At 36.9% G+C, this 22,023-nt stretch overlaps 1 protein-coding gene across 3 annotated transcripts in view; it reads right to left on the bottom strand.

The window, feature by feature from the left end:
• Window positions 1-758: 758 nt before the first annotated feature.
• NDNF (neuron derived neurotrophic factor) overlaps window positions 759-22,023 on the bottom strand; it is a 43,515-nt gene continuing 22,250 nt past the window's right edge. For all 3 annotated transcript variants that reach the window (XM_041760207.1, XM_041760208.1, XM_041760209.1), the window contains 3 exons: window positions 17,197-17,385; window positions 7,388-7,512; window positions 759-5,257 (listed from right to left, as the gene is read on the bottom strand). In XM_041760207.1, the coding sequence (XP_041616141.1) occupies window positions 3,864-5,257; window positions 7,388-7,512; window positions 17,197-17,384 (1,707 nt within the window). In that variant the 5' untranslated portion in view covers window position 17,385 and the 3' untranslated portion in view covers window positions 759-3,863. The remainder of the gene's footprint in view (window positions 5,258-7,387; window positions 7,513-17,196; window positions 17,386-22,023) is intronic.

Genomic DNA, 22,023 nt, shown 5'->3' on the forward strand with positions numbered 1-22,023 from the left:
CCTTCGAGATAGAAACTTAGATAAAACCGTGCTTTTCTCCTTGCTCCTTTTCATCTTCCTGTTCTCCTCTCTTCCACTTTCTACCTTCAAAGCAAAAGCAAAGGCCCAAATCCCAAACTACTGTGTATTTTTTTGGCCAGAATCCTCTGGGGAAAACACAATGATGAGTGTGCCCTGATGCCTCCCAGGTCCTGTGATCAACTACAAACAGAGGACAGCTGAAGTCTGGCAGTGGTCACTTCTCTTGGTGCTGGTGAGAGAACCCAAAGTCAAGTTCCCAGACGATTTTATCTCTATCACACCATATCAAAGTGGGGAAGGAAGTGGCTGGAGACGCTCCAAATGACCCTGTTTTTCAAGTTAGATGCTAACTTGTTTTGTTTTGCTTTGAAGCCTGCCACAGAATAGAGACAAAGAAGTAACTCTGGATGAGTCACTGTATGCTTTCTGGAGTAAAGAAATGCTGAAAATGAAGTCCTAGAGTGAACATTAAACTGGGATTATAAAAATCTGGGTTCTAGTCTTGTTGGGCCTCAATTTATCTGTAAAATGAAGTAGTAGAAATAGATGATCTCTAAGAGGGGATGGTAAAGTATTGGAAGAGATCCTGATTGGCTTCAGGTCCATCAAATCCTTGAATTCTATACAAAATGAAGTGTGTGTGTGTGTGTGTGTGTGTGTGTGTGTGTGTGTTTCATTGAATGCCTCTGGACCTCCCAATCTATTAAGAATCATTAAGCTGATTTCAAACTTCAAAGTTTATCTAAGTGATGGTTTTTATTGAAGTCATTTCATTTGGCTTTTCAAGATACCCAAATCATAATTTTTTCAAATGTACTCTGAGTAATGAAAATAAGAAATGAATATAACCTTTCCAGCACATACCCTTTAATGCATGCACATTTAAAAATTAATCTAGACACTGATTATAAAGTAATTTAACCAAGAAAATCATCTGCTATATTTTTTATAGATTCTGGATAGTTTTAGATTTAAAAAATACAATGCTTATCCTTACAATTCATGATGATCTTATAGCCTCAAGTTTGTATGTGCATGAAACCTAAAATACTTTGTGTCTTTGAAAATAACTAAACATATCTTTTTTCTTACAAGTTTGAAGTTGTCAGTCATAGGTTACACACGTACTCCTAAGAAAACCTGAAACAACCTTTAAGAATAAGTTGCTTTGCAATAATAAATAAGACAAAACATTGATTTCCTTCTGGAAATGACCCACAAGTGGCTTTGTCTCCCTCCAACAATTAGTGATTTATATCCTGGTAAGTATTTTGGAATCTGGGTAATTCCACTATTTATCTGTTTTGATCATGAGAACTTTATTTTTACTTCTCTAGTCTTCAGTTTCATTTGCACCTGATAAATAAAGATTGTGACCTTGCATGAAATGCCCTCAAAGATTCTTCCCTCCTCAATGATATTGTGGCGCTCCTTGGGATTCTCAATGTCCTGTTCTCAAAATAGCTATTCTGGATTTTAAGTAGACAAGGTGGTGCTTTCATACTAGCTATTTTCTAGTTTTTTGTTAAGAACAATTTTTTCTTTCTTGTCTCCAGTTCACCTGAATGCTCCTAAAAATCTAACACATTAGTAAATGAGATCTTTATTTTTAATAGGTTTTCCCCTTTCTCTAGGAGTGATAGATGTTTCACGAAGTGTATTTAATTTTCCTGTAAGTTCTAAAAGGTAAATTTCACTGGGGCCATGAAAGAATTCTCAAATTTATCCAGGCTATGTAGAAACCACCATCACAGCTGGCTGAAAGGTAAAAGCTTGGTTAAATTGACTTGGCTGGGTTCCCAGGGGTTCACAGGCATTAAGCAATATCTGAGAGTAAGTCCATTGCCTTCAGAAGCTGTAATAACTCTTTGATCCACTGTAGTTCCATTTAGCACATTGCTCTATAATAACATATTTGTGAGTTATATGAGAAAGTCGATTCTCCTTTCAAAGGCACCATGTTTATAACTTAGGATGTAACATCTCTGGGATGTTGTCAGTTTTAAAGTTCTTCCAGATGATTGACTACATGGCCATTGGGCACATTTTCCCTTTTCCTTTTTAAAAACTCTTTCAGGTATCATTACTGTTTTATATAGATGTGATCAATTTTCTTTTTCTTTTTTTTTTTAGAGGTGATCAATTTTCTTTTGATATCATAACCCAAAGGAGTTGGATGATAAATTCTTAGGGGAGATATTTTATCCTAAGGTGATCAGATCATAATGACCACCACATATATTACCTTGACCATAGCGAATCTATACTCCATAGGAATGCTGCTGATGTGTGCTCGTCACATGAAAGGTGGTGCCAACAGGTAGGGGACAATATAGCGGTTAAGAGATTATATCTGTCCCCACTTGTAGTTACAGGAGCACTTTATAATTTAAGAATCGTAGAATTCTACAAAAGACAATGTCTTATATAATACGAAATATCTTATAGTGTCATCTTATCCAAATCTGTCACCACCCCATTTATAAATGGAAAAGGGGGACAGTGGGAGTTAACAGATTTTCCTAAAGTTATATAGCTTAGGTGATTGTAAATTCTATACTCTTCTGATCCTAATCTAATGTTCTCATGACAGCTCATGTATAGAACTGTGGAGAATGAAATTATCTAAAGATGCCCTTCGAGCAGTCTTTGCTAAATGGTTCTTGTTATTGTTTGCCTAAGTTACTTGGCAAAAATTCGTGAAAAATCAAAGTATCAGACTGTGAATGTTATCAAACAGTACCTTCTATCGTCTCCTCATTACCAAATAAAATCCTAACTGGTGGTTGCTAGATTGCTTCAGACAGACACGAAAATGGTTATTTTGCTAACATTCAAGCAGATGGAAAATACTTGGGAAATCCCAATTTTGTACTTAAAACAGATGCTTATTTTTAAGATAAATGTAATATATTTTAGGTCGTTAAGAACAATTTGTTGAATCCTTATCGAGCTACGGTATTTGGCTGAACCCGGTCTTTTAAAACGGGTCTGTTGGAGGTCCCTCAACTCTCAGGACACCTGGCTCCAGTGAGTGTCCGGATACAAACTGTAGTAACTGTCTCTAATGCCACCATAACTTTAGGGAGATGCAGTATGTAATTTTCACTGTTAAGAAGAGGGTTGATGCTGGTGCCAAATTATATGAGAGCACAGTTTTGTGAACAGAAGAGAAATTGAATACACCATGGTAGCTGCTTGGGAAAATGAACCGTATATAATCTAATATCTTTAATTTTATGTACATGGATATAATGTATGTCAACTTTGTACATGAGATACATACAGTATTTAAACATTTTACTCAACAGATAAGAATTTACAATAGCAATATAACTGACTAGAGGGCCGTCCACGTAATATACTTAGATTAGATCTGTACTTTAACAGGAAAAGAATTTAATAGTTTACAATCATAGAAACACTGACATTTAAAACAAGACTTTATAAAATAATTTATATATATCCTAGCATCTATAGAGAGGAATGATTTGCATTTGTTGATGTGTGCAACGAATGGCATATTTTAAACTTTTAGGTAATAAAATAATTTAGAAGCAGTTCATGCAGTGGTCAAAGCAAGGGATGGCAGTTCCTTCAAGGTGCCCTCTATCTTTGACATCAACGGGCAGCAGACGCACAGTAGGTACCATGGGGCACACTAGAACAAGTCTCAGCAGTGACTCCTATAAACAGCAATCTACACAAGGTGATAGCCTTCCTTCCCCAGCACGAGTACCGCTCACAACTTCTCTGAGCCGTGGGGGTAGTCGGTTTACCCTTAAAGTGATTCCATGTCTCTCCTGCAGGTCCATGTAATAATCTGCCTCCCCACGAGGTAACTAACAGAACTTCCTGGTTTTCACCACCTTACTCTGATACTTCACTGAGTGCCCCCCATGTCCAATGACATAAACATCCAGCAGGTAAGACTTTCCAGGCAGAAGTCCTTTAATTGTTTCCGTGGTCACTGCTTTCTGTAGGTTTTGACTGTGGAAATATTTACAGAGGACTTTTTCCGATTTCTTCCTCGTGTCTGGTCCGAGGCATTGGTTTTGCTCTCTCTTCTTCTGGTCTTCATCGTAGTGATCATCCACTTCCTTTTTGTAGATGCAGAACTTGTTCCTCTCCTGAGTGCCCAGCCAAGCCACAGTGGCCGAAGAACAGGTGCGGAGCTTGTCGAAGGCTTTGATTCTTGTGTCTTCGGGAAGAGACGGGAACGGCTGCTTACTAGGCCTCGTGGTGGCCAGGATTTTCAATAAGGACGCTCCTTTCTTGTGTCCTTTCAGTCGAATGACATACTTGGCTTTCGGCTTTCCTCTAAGCTGGAACTGTCGAATGCCTTCCACATTCTGAGCCAGGAGAAGTTTCCCATCCCTTCTCACTTGGATCTGGATAGCATCCAGGCAAGAGTGAATGAAGAAAGTGACTTTTTGGTGAGAAGAGACTGGGGCAAACCGTAAAAACTTGGCCCCCTTCCTTTTGACGAACACGTCTGTCACCTTCCCATCTTTCAGCTCAACTGTCTTCTGTTTGGCTTCTTCCTTGGTCCTGGCAAAAGTGCCCACGTACGCGGTGCTCGTGTTGCTGTTGCTGTTGGCCACGAAGACGTCGAAGTAGTACTGCGTGTCGGGTTTCAGATCCGAGACGGTGAAGATGTTCTTGTTTCCTATGCAGATTTTCTGAATGTCCACCTTGGGCCTCGCGTAGACGTGCCGCCCCAGTTTGGGAGAAGGCTTTGCGAGGAAGCTGCGCTCTTTCCCCGAATTATCTGAAGGAAACCCAAAATGGGCGAAATCAAAGGGGCTGAAGTCCAGCCCGGGTTTTGGAGCCATCATAAAAACGTCATCTGCACTCACTTTGGCTTCCACTGCACAGAGACTCTTGAAATTGTGCTCTCTGTTGATGACCACACAGTACTGAATGGGCTGTTTCAGCAAAGAGGCCGTGGGGCTCGGTTTCCAGGCCAAAGTGACCGTGGTGCGTCCCAGGGAGGTAACATCTACTCGTGGGTCATAAGGTAATTCGGGGTAGGGTTGATCAGACTCCGGGGTTGTGGTGGCATACACTTTGAAATGTGTGTCTTTCTCTGTTGAAAGAAGCTCCAACTGGTATAAACCAGACGGAGAACTAGAAGATATAAAATACTCCACATCATTGCCTTTGTAGGAGAATAATTCTGTGCCTTCCTCATTAATGATCTGCTGCCTCTGCTGCTCCAGAGGCTCTGGGTCACCTAGAAGACATGAGAGAAGCACAAGCTACACATCAGGGTATGTGCCATGGCTTGCCGACCTTCAATTCTGTCTTTAACGCTATCTTTTTATGTTCTCTGTTATAAAAATGATAATGTGGGGCCTGCGTTGCTCAGTTGGTTCAGGGGTGGATTCTTGATTTTTGGCTCAGGCCATGATCTTGGGGTCCTGGGACTGAGCCCCAAGTCTGGCTCCCTGCTCAGCAGAGAGTCTGCTTGGGATTCTCTTTCCCTCTCCCTCTCCCATGGCACCTTTCCCCATTTGAGCTCTCTCCCTCTCTGTCTCTCAAATAAATAAATAAATAAATAAATAAATAAATCTTAAAAAAACAATTATTCCCAGGACATAATTGGGAAATAAAGAAAAAGAACAAGAGAAAGATTCATCCATTAATTCATGATCCTGAGACAGTACTTTATTAGTATTTTAATTCCTTTTCTTTATTCTTTAAAGATTTTATTTATTTATTCGAGAGAGAGGCAGAGACACGGGCAGAGGGAGAGGCAGGCTCCCTGCAGGGAGCCCAATACGCGACCCTATCCCAGACCCGGGATGATCACCTGAGCCAAAGGAAGACGCTCAACCACTAAACCACCCAGGCATCCCTATTTTGATTAATTTCCATTCCGTCCTTTACATATTTTATGCAATTGATATTATTCTTTTTCATCTTTCTCTATAACTTAATAACATTTATTCTCATACATATATGTTCCCAGACAACCTCCATTTTTGAATCCTGTCTTTCTTGCTTAGTTTTATTATATAATAAAATAATTTTATAAAACAATATTTTCATAAATATATAAATAATACTGTTGGTCAATTTTTGACCATTTAAGATGATGCCTATATACATATATATGTGTGTGTGTGTGTTTTCCCGAATTTAAATATTTAAATTTAGGCTTCAGGATAGACTTCAATTACTGGAAGTTTTAGATCAAAGACTGTAAACCTTTTAGAGATTAATCCCTACTGTCAATCTGCTTATCAAAAGGATTCAATCTGATTGCTTTTTGATGGCCGGCCATTTCACTTGTTACTTGGACTGGATAGTTTCTCATTAAAATATAAAGCACCAGTAAGAGTACCTAATTTTCAGCATGGAGAACACATGCCTAGGAATAATAGGAGGGATGTATTGAAAAACTAATTTTTCTACCTTTTTTATTGTTAATATTAGATATCACATAGATACCAGATAAGTGTAGAGGACCTGATGAAGGACCGAGCAGTGAGAGTGGGAATGTACCTTGTTCAGCTTAATACTGCAAGCTCGGTGAGGGATGTAGAATTTCATATTCCCAAATCATGAAACGAACAATCTCATGCAGTTATTTGTTCTCTGTCTCCCTTGATGATGTACTTCCTATATTTTCCTAGTTCCAACTCCCTCTGTCATCTCATCACTGTGAGTAGAGCAGCTTGCTAGCATCCTTTGCATGGCACCAGTCACAAGCCTTCACCTTTAAGCTGTGATACCTTTGCCCCTTAAAGGGAGCAGGTCACCTTGGGACCTCACAGGGGCTTTTCTCATTTCCCTGAATCTTGGTATCTGCTTTCCACAATCTGCAACTTCTTTAAATGCCTAACATACCCCCTACTGATTTTCTAGTCATCCTCGAATTTCAATGGTGAGAAATGCCTTTTAACTCCTCTTTTTGGCATCATCCTTTATTCCCTAGCTATCTTGGCTGCATATTGGAATCACCAAGGGGGAGATTTTAATAGCCCTATGTCCAGGCCACACTCCAGGGCAATTAAATCAGAACCTCTAAGGGTGGGATCCAGGCACCAGTCGTTTTTAAAGCTCCCAGTGCTGATGCCAATGTTTGGGTGAGATTGCAAACCACGGCTAGAGAGGCTAGTCCAAACCTCTCCATTTCTCACTCTTTTGGGCTCCATGTCTGTCTCCCTTAACTGGTTATGTTACCAAAATCACTGTCATTTGGTGCCATCTGTCATTTCTCTCATCTCCATTGTGAAGTCTCCAGCTTTTTCACCTATGCATCTGCGCTGCTTTTTTGTACAGACAGAGGTCTGTATATTTCATAGGTCCTTTAGCTATTCGTTCAGAGGTCTGGGGCCAAACTGATCATGCTGCTTACCCGAGCCTTCCCCGCTTGCCTCCTCTGGCAGCTCCTGGAGACTCAGCTTCCACTCTAAAGGTGCATCACAGGGAGTCACTGTGACTGATAATGGAGTATTGTCTTCTTCAACCACAAAAAAGTACCTGGGGAAAAGTGAGCCAATTCAGACTGAGATCATTCATTTTAAGACTTGCAAGCAAGAGTCACTGGGAAAAAAAAAATCCCTGGTTTAGTTTTTAATCATTTAACAGAACTACTCTGACACCTTATGGAAAATATCACCTTCCTGCCCATGAAGTTCTCTTTCACACTTCATTTGTCTTCAAAGCACTTATCACTACCTGGCATATTATATGTTTCTTTGTTTACCTTTTTATTTTTCCATCTCCTCTAACTAGAATGGAAGGCATAAGAGCTCAGGATATTCAGTTCATTGATGAAGACTTAGAGACTAAAGTAATTCTTAATAAGTATTTGGTGAATGAATTGATGAATACATTTAGACTTCAGCTTTTTGGGGAAAAGTCTTTCATTGTTTGCAGAGGCTAAAACTTCCTCAGTGTTGGGGCCCTTGCCTACTTCACTGACCTCTCATCTTCTGTGCTCTGAAACACATGGGGCTCCCCTAGTTTCCCAGAATCCACCCCATGTTGGAACCTCTGGGATTTTGTTTTATATGCCTGAAATGCCACCCCCTGCGCTTACTTATACTCAAGTGTCGCTTCTTTAGGACTGCCTTTTCTGACTCCTAATTCGGGGTCAGGTTCTCATACGCTCTCAGAGAGTCCTGTGCTTTTCACCTGGAGCACTCACTGAAATTTGTGCCTGTATATTTGTATTATTTTATTGTCATTTTCTCTATAAAGCACCACTTAGGGTTGATTTGCCTTGTCATTGTGTTCCCAGCATTTAGAACTGATTTCTGCATGTGGTAGGTACTTGATAAATATTTTGAAATGATCAATTACTAAATTAATGAGGAGAACTCAAGAATCTTAACACCAACCTATTATTGCAGCTCCAGGATACTTACACCTACAGTCTGCTTCTATCTAAAGATACAGAACCTGAATGGCACTATAAGTACTTCCCCCCCACCCCACACACACACCATTCAAAAATGAATGAAAAGAAGGAGGGTGGGGGTAGGGCAGTGAGAAGAGACAAAAAAAGACTCTATAAAAGTAAAAACAACATATTCATAAAATAATAAATTTAGATGTCATCTAGACAAAATAGCTAGATGACTGAAGTATTTACTGTGTAGGAAGTTATACATATCATAAGCATTTTTCAAGACAGGTGTCAGATGACTTAATTTTCAATTGAGTCTACTTTTTGGAGAATAGAATTTTGTTCATTTGGCCAGGTTGCATGAGATATATTAACAACAGACACACAACTGAAACTGTCTATATTACAAAGAAATAGGTACAACAAAATAATGTTTGGCATCATGTAAGTAAAAAAGTGCTCAAAACTTCTAGGTTTTGAGTTTCACGTGGCTAGCAGAGCTACCTACTGAAGTAGAAATCAATGTGTCGGTTCATCTGCTACCTTCTGTTCTCATTTCACACAAAAAGTAGCTTATTTCCCAAAGTAACTGTGCCTTACTAACTTAAATACAGGCTATAGGCAACCAATGACAAAACAATTCTTGCGTTCCACAAGGTACTCATTATACATATGAAACAGCAAGGAGTGCCTCTAACTCAACGTTTTCATATGGAAGCACTTATGGTTAGGTATAAAAGATAATCTGAACAAACTTTAACAATTTAACAAACATTTGTTGGCTACATACACAAAGCACTTGGTGAAGAGAACAGCAATCAGAGATAATAGGGCATGATCTATGTGCTCCAGATATTTACTGGCTGGTGAGGGAGACAGAAATGTAATGAATAACTAAGAAAACATGGCCCCAAATTATAAGGCCAAAGCTGAGGGATAAACACCCCATGAAACATTTAGCCTTTGAAATTTGTGTGTAAACATAAGCATAATTAATGAAAACAAAAGCTATTCACAGCTGCTAAATGTTATCAGGAATTTCGTTAGTTGTAGTATCAACAATGTCTATGAGTGCCTCCCACTGCATATTTCACTCCTAGAAATGATGTTTCTATTGTTGCTGCAACTCTCAACTCAGTGTGAAGTGACATTTCACCTGAATGTAGATCTCAAAGCCCTCAATCATTATTTGTGGGGAAAAAAGCCAGGAAAGAATAAACAATTATATATAATTTTTGAAGGTCAAAATAATATGTAAGCCCAATTTGTTGATGGAGTAAAGGTAAATGAACAGTAATGGTTTTGTTTTAAAGATTTTATTTATTTATTCATGAGAGACAGAGCGAGAGAGAGAGACATAGGCAGAGGGAGAAGCAGGCTTCATGCAGGAAGTCTGATGTGGGACTCGATCCCAGAGTCCTGGGATTATGCCTTGAGCCAAAGGCAGACGCTCAACCACTGAGCCACCCAAGAGTCCCAACAGTAATAGTTTTTTTTACTAAAGTTTGTTTTAATATTCTCAGAATATAATCATATTGTTAAAAAAATATTATCTTTTTTTTTTAATTTAAGTAGGCTCCATGGCCAGCATGAAGCCCAATGCAAGACTCAAACTCACAACCCTGAGATCAAGACCTGAGCTAATATGAAGAGTTGGAAGCTTAACTGACTGAGCCACCCAGGCACCCCCAAAAGACTATCCTTCTAAGACAATGTAAACCCTTGAGGAATCATATGTATTCATTCAATGTCACATATCTTTTAGCTTCTTTTTGTTGAGATACAATTGAAATATGTTAGTTTCAAATGTACAAAAATAATGATTTGATGTATGTATATCCTGTAAAATGATCATCTCAGTAGTCTACTTTCCCTCTGTAACCGTATAAAGTTACATAATCTGCAGCATAATATTATTGACTGTAGTCATTATGCTCTACATAACATCTCATTTTCTTTGGAGAGATACCCAGAAGTGGAATTACTGGGTCATATAATAGTTCTACAGATTTTTGAGGAATCTATTACTGTTTTCTGTAGTGGCAGTACCAATTTATATTTCCACTCATAGTGCACAAGGATTCCCTTTTCTCCACGTTCTTGCCAATATTTGTTATTTACTGCCTTTTACATAATAGTAATTCTGACAGGTGTGAGGTGGCATCTCATTATGTTTTTGATTTGGATTTCCCTGATGATTAGTGATATTGAGCATCTTTTCATATACCTGTTGGCCATACGTATGTCTTCTTTGCAAAAATGTCTATCATATCCTCTTCTAATCATTTAGATTAGAAGGTTAATAGACTGAATAGACTAACCTGATTAAAAAATAAATAATAGACTGAATAGACTAATTACTAACAAGAAGATTGCTAGTCCCAACCAACAGAAGTCCAGGACCAGATGGCTTCATTGGTGAATTCTACTAAACATTCAAAGAAGGTTAGTCATTTTTTAATCAGGTGTGTCGTGTTTTTATTTATAGGTCATATGCATTCTTTATATGTTTTGGATTTTAACCCTTTATTAGGTATATAATTTACAAATATCTTCTCCCATTCATTAGGTTGCCTTTTTATTTTGTTAATGATTTCCATCATTATGCAGAAACCTTTTAGTTTGATGTAGTCCCACTTATTTTTGCTTTTGTTACCCTTGCCTCTGGAGCCAATTTTTTTTTTCTTTTAAAGGAGAAAAAAAAAAAAACCCAAAACATTGATGGGACCAATATTAAGGAGCTTACCACCTATGATTGGTTTAGTGATCCAGTTTCATTCATTGGCATGTGGGTGTCCAGTTTTCCCAATATTTGTTAAACTCCTTTTCCTATTGTATATTCTTGGCTCTTTTGCCATAAATTAATTGACCATATATTCATGGTTTATTTCTGGGTTGTCTATTTTGTTCCATGGATCTATGTATCTGTTTTTATGCCAATACCATACTATTTTGATTACTATACCTTTATAGTACAGTTCAAAAACAGGAAACATAATACCTCCGGCTTTGTTCTTCTTTCTCGAGATTGCTTTGGTTTTCAGGGTCTTTTGTGGTTCCATACACATTTTAGGATTCTTTGTTCTATTTCTGTGAAAAATGCCATTAGAATTTTGATAGGGATTGCACCGAAACTATAGCTTGCTTTGAGTAGTATGGACATTTTGACAGTATTAATTCTTCCAATTCATGAACACAGAATATGTTTCCATTTATGTGTGTCTTCTTCAGTTTCTTTCACCAATGTCAATTTTCAGTGCACAGGTCTTTTTCTTCCTTGGTTAACTTCATTCGTAGGTATTCCATTGTGTTTTTTTTAAAAGTTTGGAAAACTTTATTGAGAGAATTCCAACATTGAATATTCCATTCTTTTTGATGCAATTGTAAATGGGATTATTTTTATTAATTTCTCTTTCTGGTAGTTCATTATCAGTGTATAAAAACACAATAGATTTTCGTATACTGATTTTGTATCCTTCAACTTTCCTGAATTTATTAGTCACAACAATTTCTTTTGGTGGAATCTTCAGGGTATTCTATATATAAAATCATGTTGTTTGCAAAAGGTGACAGTTTTACTTCCTCCTTTCCAATATGAACACTTTTTATATCATTTTCTTCCTAATTGGTTGGGCTAGGATTCCTTGTACCACACTAAATGTCCGTGGCAAGAGCAGGCATCCTCGTCTTATCCTTGATCTTAGAGAATAAGCCTTCACCATTTTTTTCACCATTGAGTGTGATGTTAGCTGTGGGCTTGTCATATATGGCCTTTATCATATTCAGGTACTTTCCCTCTATACATGCTCTATAGAGAATTTTATCATAAATAGATGTTGAATTTTACCAAATGCTTTTTCTGCATATTTTGAGGTGGTTATATGATTTTTTATCTTTCTTTTGGTTAATGTGGTATCACACTTATTGATTTGTGATGCATCCTTGCATCCCTGGAATAAATCCTACCTGATGGTGGTGTATGATATTTTTAATATATTGTTGAATTTGGTTTGCTAATATTTGTTGAGAGGTTCTGCATGTAAGTTCATTAGGGATATTGGCCTGCAATTTTCTTTTTTTTGGTGTCCTCATCTGGTTTCAATATCAGGGTAGTGTTGGCCTCATAAAGTCAGTTTGGAAATATTCCATCCTATTCAATTTTTTGAAATATTTTGAGGAAGATAGGTATTAGATATTCTTTGAATGTTTAGCAGAATTCACCAATGAAGTCTTCTGGTCCTGGACTTCTGTTGGTTGGGACTAGCAATCTTCTTGCTAGTAACTAGTCTATTCAGATTTTCTATTTCCTCATGGTTCAGTCTTAGAGATTGTATGTTTCTTCAGATTTATCCACTTTTTTCTAGTTTGTCCAATTTTTTGGCATATAATTCTTCTTACTAGTCTCATAGTAGGTCCTTTGTATTTCTTTGATATCAGTTGTAACTTACTCCCTTTTGTTTCTGATTTTGAGTCCTCTCTTTTTTTCTTAGTGAGTGGAGCTAAAAGTTTATCAATTTTGTTTATTTTTTCAAAGAACAACCTCTTAGCTTCATTGATCTTTCCCATTGTCTCTCTAGTCTCTATTTTATTTATTTCCAATCTGGTATTTATTATTTTCTTCCTTCTTTTAACTCTGGGCTTCATTTATCCCTATTTTTCTAGCCCTTTTAACGGTAAAATTAGATTATTTATTTGAGGTTTTTCTGATTTATTGAGGTAGCTCTGTATCACTATTAACTTCCCTCTTAAAACTGCTTTTGCTATAGCGCATAAATTTTGGTGTGTTACATTTCCACTTTCATTTGCCTCAAAGTATCTTTTTATTTTATTTTTTCATTGACCTACTAGTTGTTCAGTAGCATGTTTTTAAGTATCCACATACATGTGATTTTTCCAGTTTTCCTTTTGTGATTGACTTCTGATTTCATACAATTATGGTCTAAAAAGATGTTTAATGTAATTTCAATCTTCTTAAATTTATCGAGACTTTTTCTTGGCCTAACATATGATTTATCCCTAAGAATGTTCCATGAGAAGAATGTATATTCTGTTGCTTATGGATGGAATGTTTTGTATATATCTAATAAATCTATCTGGTCTAATGTGTCATTTAAGGCCAGTGTTTCCATATTGATTTTCCATCTGGATGATCTAGCCATTAATGAATATGGAGTGCTAAGTCCCCCTACTCTAATTGTATTGCTGTCAATTTCTCCCTGTAGGTCTGTTAATATTTGTTTATATATTTAAGGTGCTCCTATCTATATTGGGTATAAATGTTTACAAATGTTAAAATTTTGTTTAATATATTTACAAATGTTATATATTCTTGCTAGATGGACCTTTGTGTCATTATGTAATGCCTATCTTTGTCTTTTATTATAGTATTTTGTTTTAAAGTCTATTTTGTATGGTATAAGCACAATTACCCCAATTTTCTTTTGGTTTCTATCTGCATGGAACATCTTTTTCCATCCCTTTGTTTTCAATCTGTGTGGGTCATTACATCTAAAGTGAGGTTTCTTTAGGGAACATATAGAATGAAAAACAACCAACCAAACAAAAAAACAATCCATTCGGCCACTCCATGTCTTTTGACCAGATAATTTAGTCCATTTATGTTTAAAGTAATTATAAGTAGGTGTATACTTACTACCATTTTGTTCATTGTTTTCTGGCTATTTTATAGGTCTCTTCAGTTCTTTCTCCTTCTCTTGCTTTCTATCCTTGTGGTTTGAAGGCTTTCTTTATTTAGTGTTATGTTTAGATTTCATTTTCATTATCTTTTTTGTATATGCCGTAGGTTTTTGCTTTATGGTCACCATAAGACTTACAAATATAAGCCTATGTATATATACCAGTCTACTTTAAGTTGGTATCAAGTTAAGTATGAACACATTCTGAAATTCTATATTTTTACTTCCCAGTCCCACATTTTATGCTTTTGATGCCACATTTTACATCATTTTGTATACATACTCTAAATAATTATTGTAGTCTTAGTTATTTTTTACTACTTTTGTCTTTTAATCTTCATGCTAGCTTTAAAAGTGATTAAAGGTAGTGTTTACGGGCAGCCCAGGTGGCTCAATGATTTAGAGCTGCCTTCAGCCCAGAGAGTGATCCTGGAGACACAGGATCGAGTCCCATGTCAGGCTCCCTGCATGGAGCCTGCCTCTCTATCTCTGTGTCTCTCATGAATAAATAAATAAAATCTTTTTTTTAAAAAGGTAGTGTTTACTACCTTTAATATATATTTAACCTTACCAGGGAAATTTTTACTTTCATGTTTTCTTGGTACTAGTTAGTGCTCTATTTATTTAAAGACATTTCTTTAACATTTCTTGTAAGAATGGGTTAGTGGTGGTGAACTCCCTGGTTTTTGGTTGTCTGGAAAACTCTAGCTCTCTTCAATTTTGAAAATTGTGCTGGGTGAGTTATCTTGGTGGGAGTTTTTTGCTTTCAGCACTTTGAATATATCATATCATTCCCTACTGACATGCAAAGTTTCTGCTGAAAAATCTGCTGGTAATCTTGTGGGGGCTCCCTTATTTGTAACATGTTTTTTCTTTTGGTTTTAAGATTCTCTCTTTATCTTTGAATTTTGACATTTTAATGTAATATATCTTAGTGTGGATCTCTTCAGGTTCATCTTATTTTGAACTATGGGTTTCCTGGACATGGATGCATATTTTGTCTTCCAGGTTAGGGCAGTTTTCAACTATTATATTTTCAAATAAGTTTTCTGTTCTTTTCTCTCTCTCTTTTCATTATGGGACCTCTAGTATGCAACTGTTGTTCCATCAGACATTGTCCTATAGGTTTCTTAAAAGACCTTCACTTTTTCTAATTATTTTTTCTTGTTCCTGTTCTGCTTAGGTGAGTTCCACTGCCCTGTATTCTGGGTTACTGAACTTTTCTTATGCTTCATCTAGTCTGTCGCTGAACCCCTATAGTATGTTTCAGTTTGGTTATTACATTTTTAAGATCTATGACTTATGTCTAGTATTTTCTTACATTTTTCTATTTCTTTGTTAAAATTCCCTTTGTGTTCATTCATTCTTCTCCCAACACTGGTGAGCATCATTATGACCACTACTATGAAATTTTTATCATGTAAATTACTTATCTCTGTTTCATTAAGTTTTTTAAATTTTATTTATTTTTTTTTCCTCCCTGGGGTTTTATCTTGTTCTTTCACTTGGAACATATTCCTCTGATCTTTTGTTTGTTTTTTGTTCTTTCATTTTGCTCTCTCTGTTGATTTCTATGTATTAGGTGAAAGAACTATCTCTCCCAGTCTTAAAGGATTGGTCACAAGAAGACTGAGACGACTCTCAGTCTTCATCTCTGTGGTATCCTCATGGTGGTAACCTGCAGAGAACTGTTTCTCTGATTATTTCAGTACCATGGGGCTTAGATGTGTAACCACTCTGGTCAGCAGAGTTGGGAATTCACAAGGCATCCCCTGTGTGGCCTGTGCATACCGATGGCTTTGTTTGGGCTGTGGTGGAGTGCCAGGCTGGGGCAAGCCCACCTGCCAGGGTTAGTAATGTGGGACTGTAGCAGTGATATGGGGTAAACAGTGCTAGTAAGGTAGAAGGAGAGTGCAAAAATGATACCTGCCAGCACTTCCATGCCTTGAAGAGTTCCAGGAGACCCCTTACCTTCCAGCAGACATTTTAAGATTAGCCAGTAATCTCCTTTGCAAGCAGTCTAGGCATTTTTCAACTTGCTGTGTTTGTACTGGGCCTGGGGGTGAGTAAGTCTGTGCATATGCCCTTTAAGAGTGGAGTTTTAGGGGGTGCCTGGGTAGCTGAGTCAGTTGAGCATCCAACTCTTGTTTTGGCTCAGGTTGTGATCTCAGGGTTGTGAGTTTGAACCCTGTATTGGGCTCCATACTCAGTGGGGAGTCTGCTTGAGATTCTTTCCCTCTGTCCCTACCTCTGCTTCCTTGCTCTCTCTCTCTCTCTCTCTCTCTCAAATAAATAAGTCAAAGAAAGAAAGAAAGAAAGAAAGAAAGAAAGAAAGAAAGAAAGAAAGAAAAGTGGAATCAGTTTCTCATAGCCTTTTGGGTGTCCTGGACATAAGCCAGATGTTTTTGAGGCTTGTACCTTTGGTGTAGGTCCCAAGGGTTGGGGGGCCTGATGTGGGGCTCAGACCCCTTGCTCCTTAAGGATGTGTTCTGTATTTTTCAGAATCTCCCTGTTTGTAAGTTGCCATACTAGAGGGGTAGAGTTTTTGGCAAGATCATGCCTCTGCCTCTCCTATCCATCCCTGTGTGGCCTTTTTATCCTTTGTATGATGGAACTATTCAGCTAGTTTTCAGATCTTCTTCAGAGAGAATTGTTCTCTATATAGCTGTAGATTTGTTGTGCAAGGGGAGGAGGTGAGTTCAGGGTCTTCCTATGCCCCTGTTTTGAAACCTGTTCTTGATTAATTTCATCTTGATCCTAAAGAATCCTTCTTAGAAATTTCCTACTATCCCAAAGTTAAGAAAATAATCATTCCAAAATGTAAGAACTGCAAAAATTGCCCTCTCCATCCCAAAAGAGATCACAATGAGAAAAGATCAAACAGCTTCTACTTAATGATTAGATGTTGCATTGTCATTTTCTTTTCTTAGAGAAAATAGGCAATACTATTCAGAGGTTGACTGCCAATTATTTATTCTGAGTCTAAATGGTTACTTTGCTTTTTATTTTTATTTTTATTTTTTTAATTTTAATTTTTATTTTTTTTGTTACTTTGCTTTTTAGAGTCAAAAATGAATAAATGAACTTTTGATAAAGAAAGTACTGCAGAGAGAATACCTTTTGGGTGTGTCTCGAAAGAGATAACTGCTAATTTCAGCTCCATCTGGAATTACTGATGAATCATGAAAAAATGCCTTGTCACGGATCTGCATCTGAAAAAGTTCTTCATCTCGAGTGGGTAGCTTCTGAGTCCTTGAGCTGAGTGGTAATAGCAGCCACAGCAGACACCAGTGGAGAGGCACCATCCTGAGGTAACAGAAATGATTGCTTACATTAGTTCTGCAGGTAGACACTTGGGCAAGTTGCAAACTTTCTAAAGGGTTAAGAATATTTTAGTTTTGATATAAAGTTACAGTTGCATTATGTACTTTGAATACATACACGATCTTTTTTTTAAAAAAGATTTTATTTATTTATTCATGAGAGATGAGAGACCAGAGAGAGAGAGGCAGAGACACAGGCAGAGGGAGAAGCAAGCTCCATGCAGGGAGCCCGACGTGGGACTCGATCCTGGGTCTCCAGGATCACGGCGCTAAACCACTGAGCCACCTGGCTGCCCTACATACATGATCTTGAAGACAACTTTCCTGTTTTGTTTTTTTGTCCCAAAGCATTTCATGGAGTTGACAACAAATTCACTAGAATTTCAGATATTAAAAGATTTTGAAATGAAAGGACTCTTGGTACATCAACTTCTCTGGATATTCAGAGAGAAAATTCTCACTTCAATATGGCAGAAGTCAATATGGTTCTTGCAGAAATGTGCACACAAATGTCTCAAAGAATTGCACCATAGCATAAAGAGACACATAGACTCACTGAGAGCCAGAAAAGTACCATCACACAATTATTTTTATTCTTTCTTGAAATTTGACTAAGGATTATACATGTATAATATTATTCTTGTTTCCAAGGTCATTTTTTCATAAAACAGAGGTTTTTAGAGAGGTTTAATTATTTTATAGGTTAAGCATTTTGTCCAAAATCACAAGGTAAATTATTTGTTGATGTCTAATTATTATTTATTACTAGACTCTTCAGCACAACATTTATTTATTTATTTTTTTAAATGTTCTTTTTTTTTAATTTTTATTTATTTATGATAGTCACAGAGAGAGAGAGAGAGGCAGAGACACAGGCAGAGGGAGAAGCAGGCTCCATGAACCAGGAGCCTGACGTGGGATTCGATCCCGGGTCTCCAGGATCGCGCCCTGGGCCAAAGGCAGGCGCCAAACCACTGCGCCACCCAGGGATCCCCAGCACAACATTTAAATATAAACTTTTATCATATTAAAAGTGGGCCTGGATTCCCACTCTTGAATCAGGTGAGATCACTGGAAAATTGTATAATTCGGTCATTTGTCTAAACCTTCAGCAGAGTTATATATTTACTACACCTGCCGAATGTTTTCATTGAGTTCCATTTTGGCATTCAAACTGACTTTCACCAAAGATCCTGTAGATAATTGGGTAATTATGGATCACTCTCTACTGCACACTGCTATAGGGATATTGTCAAGGATACCATCATCTACATGTCTCAGTGTTCTAATAGGAAGCCTCAGGTAGGCAAGCTCTTTTGATGTCAAGTACCGGTGAAAGGCTTTGCTTCCTCTGAGGATTTGTTTGGTGCCCTTCTCCCTCACAAAAAGAACTCTGTAAGAAGTTGTTTTCCCTTATCTCTTTGACAATGTACATCAGGGAATTCAAGCATTTGGGAAACATAGTATGTTTATACTTAAGTGCTTGAAATAGTGGGAAAGTCAAATGAAAACATTTGCAATAATTTGAAATGAAGTGAACATCAGTTTTATTTCTAAAGCATCATTACTATAGCTATGAGATCACCTCTACTCAAACCATCATTTGACTTTAATTTTATCTTTCTTGGAGTGCTATCAAAAATAGATTCATACAACTAAAAATATTTTTTGAAGAGAATATGCTTTTCTTTTTTATGAGAATGTGAGAAGTAATTTTCTCACAGTGAGCTTACTCAAAAAGTAAATTTAACTTCCTTTTTCAAAAACAGGTGGTTGAAACAAACAAACAAACAAACAAACAAACAGGTGGTTGTTGTTTTTTTTGCCATGTGTTCTGAAGTTTTCCATATAAGATATCTGCAGTAATTGAGAGTTACTATGTGCAAAGCAAGGTGTTAAATTCACTAGCTGCATTATTGCATTTAGTCTTCACAATAATATTGTGAAGTAGATGCTATTCTCATATAAGAATAAACCTTTTTAATTTTTTTTACATAAGCAGAGAAAGGATGTAAATCCAGGTGGATCTTACTGCAGAGCCCAAACATTTGTCCTCTATAATATCTCTCAGGAAAGCCATCATAATTTCTAAGAAGGAGTTCTTATTTCTCATCCTCATTGCTCAATTGTATTGTAATTGAATACTTGACTAAGAGCTAAGAAACCTGACTTTTAAGTTGTAGTGCTAACTAGATGGTAATCTAAGGCAATGCTTCACCACCCTGGATGGACCTCAATTTTTTGAACGGTTTAGATAATGATCTCTAAACTTTGAAAACAAATGATGATTCTGAGACTGAATCCTCAACTCTTCCTCCCAACTAGCTAGTAGTTTAGAAGTAAGACCAGGCCTTCTTAAATTTCATCAAATAATCTGAACCTCAGATATCCAGATGATTGTCTGGATGGAATCCAAGAAGTTGGGGATGGAAAGCAGGAGCTCAGATTAGTTACTAATAGCAGATGAAGCATATAACTACAAAAGATGGCCAGATAGATCAAAATCAAAACTCAGTGAACCTTTTTAAAACCAACACGGACATGGTTGACTAAACTGAATGAGACCTCTACTCACAACCCTTAATCCCTCCCCTCTGATGCCCTTCTTCCTGCAGCTAACAGAAATGAACAATTTGATAGACTAGAATTTGCTTGACTGCCACTACTAAGAAATAATTATTATTTCAGCATAATGGAATATATCTAGCTTACTTTATAGCAGCATCCCGGAAACTTTGATTCCTGAGAGCCGAAGAAGCTGGATAGTAAAATTCGTCTCTTTAGAAATGGTTAGAATTTGGCTTTCCATAATTATTAGGAACTTAGAGCAAACATGCTATGGCAGCACTGAGTATGAGCTACTCAGATGTATTTGCCCTAGAACCACTCCAGGGCAGCTTTACCTCATTAGGCTCTATGTTTGCCCAGAAAGTTGTCACTGTAGAGTAGCACAGTACAACTGAGCAAGACATGCTGCCCAATGCCCCAGGAGATTTGGGATATTTAGGTCAGCTCCAGAGTAGGAGAGGTAGCTAGGTATGATTGGTAGGGTTTTCCCAGCATCCAGGCCATCCTCCATGGGACGAACTTTCTCTTTATTAAATCAGTAAATAAGAAATGAGTTTTGAATTAAAAACAACAATATTACTAAGTTTTGTTTTGTACGTGATGCACTCTTCTAAATGTTTTATATATATTATCTTAGGTAATGATAGCAACAATTCTATGACGTAGGCAATATTATTTCTCTCATTTCAAAAATGATCAAATTGAGGCTTGGACATGTAAGATCACATAATGAATACAATATGATATAAGGAATACAATTTCTCATGAGTAGGTTAATATGGAAAGTAGAATTATTGTATATTCTCCATATCAGCTACTTTAAAATTTATAAATAAATAAATGACAGTGAACAGCTTCAGATGATAGAATTCTACAACATAAGTGTTGAGAGAGAATTCTCCAGGGGTCTCTGTGCTTGTTTTTACACTTCTTGGGAGCAGAACTAACTGCCTTTGTTCCAGATTATCTTCTCAAGGATGTTTGTATAATGAAAAGCCTTGGAAGATAAAGTTTCTGGAGCCAAGAGCAGGCTTGCTCACTATACCATGGAAGATCTGGGATCCCCAAGCTCAGGACTCGTAAAAAAACCTATTTTGGCGCTGGTGCCATCTCGCCCTCTTTTCATCTGTGGGAACTGGGGGTCAGGGAGCCAGTGGGAGAAAACCATGGATTCTACTATTGCTCTGAGTTGCACTGAGTATTGCTTTTGTCTCTGACCCAGGAGTCTCATGCCATCTAGCATCAATGAAACTATGTATGACAGGCTGACTTGTTAGCTTACAAGCAGAGTAAAATCTCAAACTCTTCACAGTTCTTGACATAATGTTTTACTTACTAAATTATTTTACTGGCTTATCTACTTTACCGGCTTAGTTAGAAGTTTTTATTTAGATTACTCCAACAGGGAGTAGACTCAACTCTTATCTTTTGCTTTCTTTATTTAAAAAAATAAATCATTATTCCTCCAGTTAAAATTCTATCAGGTAAACTTTTTTTTTTTCTGAAACAATTTTAACCATTTTACTTGTTGTGTATTATGGGCAAAAGACACTTTTGGGAAAAGTGTTTAAAATTAATATAATTCCTTTCTTTTTTTTTTCATTCTATCTATATAAGATGGATGCTAGCTAAGCCTATTGTGGTAATCATTTCATCATATATATAAATCAAACTATCATGTATGCACCTAAAATTTACACAGGAATGTATGACAGCTATCAATAAAACTGGAAAAAATTAGTATGATCCCAAAGCTCTTTATATTCTACAGAATTATCTTTTTGAAAATGTTATCTAATAACAGTCTCTATTGTTGGGGAAAAGCATACTCAGTCATTAGAGAAAGTTAATCATTTGATCGATTTGATCAGGTTACAGTCAGAATTATCTTAAATGGAATGTATTTAAAAGAAGCATTGAAGATGGCTAATAAAAATATTATGCAGAGTGTATATATTTTTACAACTCCACTGATCCAGGTTTAAAGCTTTACTTAGATATTGTTTAAAGGGTTGTTTTAAGATTTTATAGATTCCCCCCTACTAATAAAATG

Source organism: Vulpes lagopus, chromosome 6, assembly GCF_018345385.1.
Source record: "Vulpes lagopus strain Blue_001 chromosome 6, ASM1834538v1, whole genome shotgun sequence".
Classification (NCBI taxonomy): domain Eukaryota; kingdom Metazoa; phylum Chordata; class Mammalia; order Carnivora; family Canidae; genus Vulpes; species Vulpes lagopus.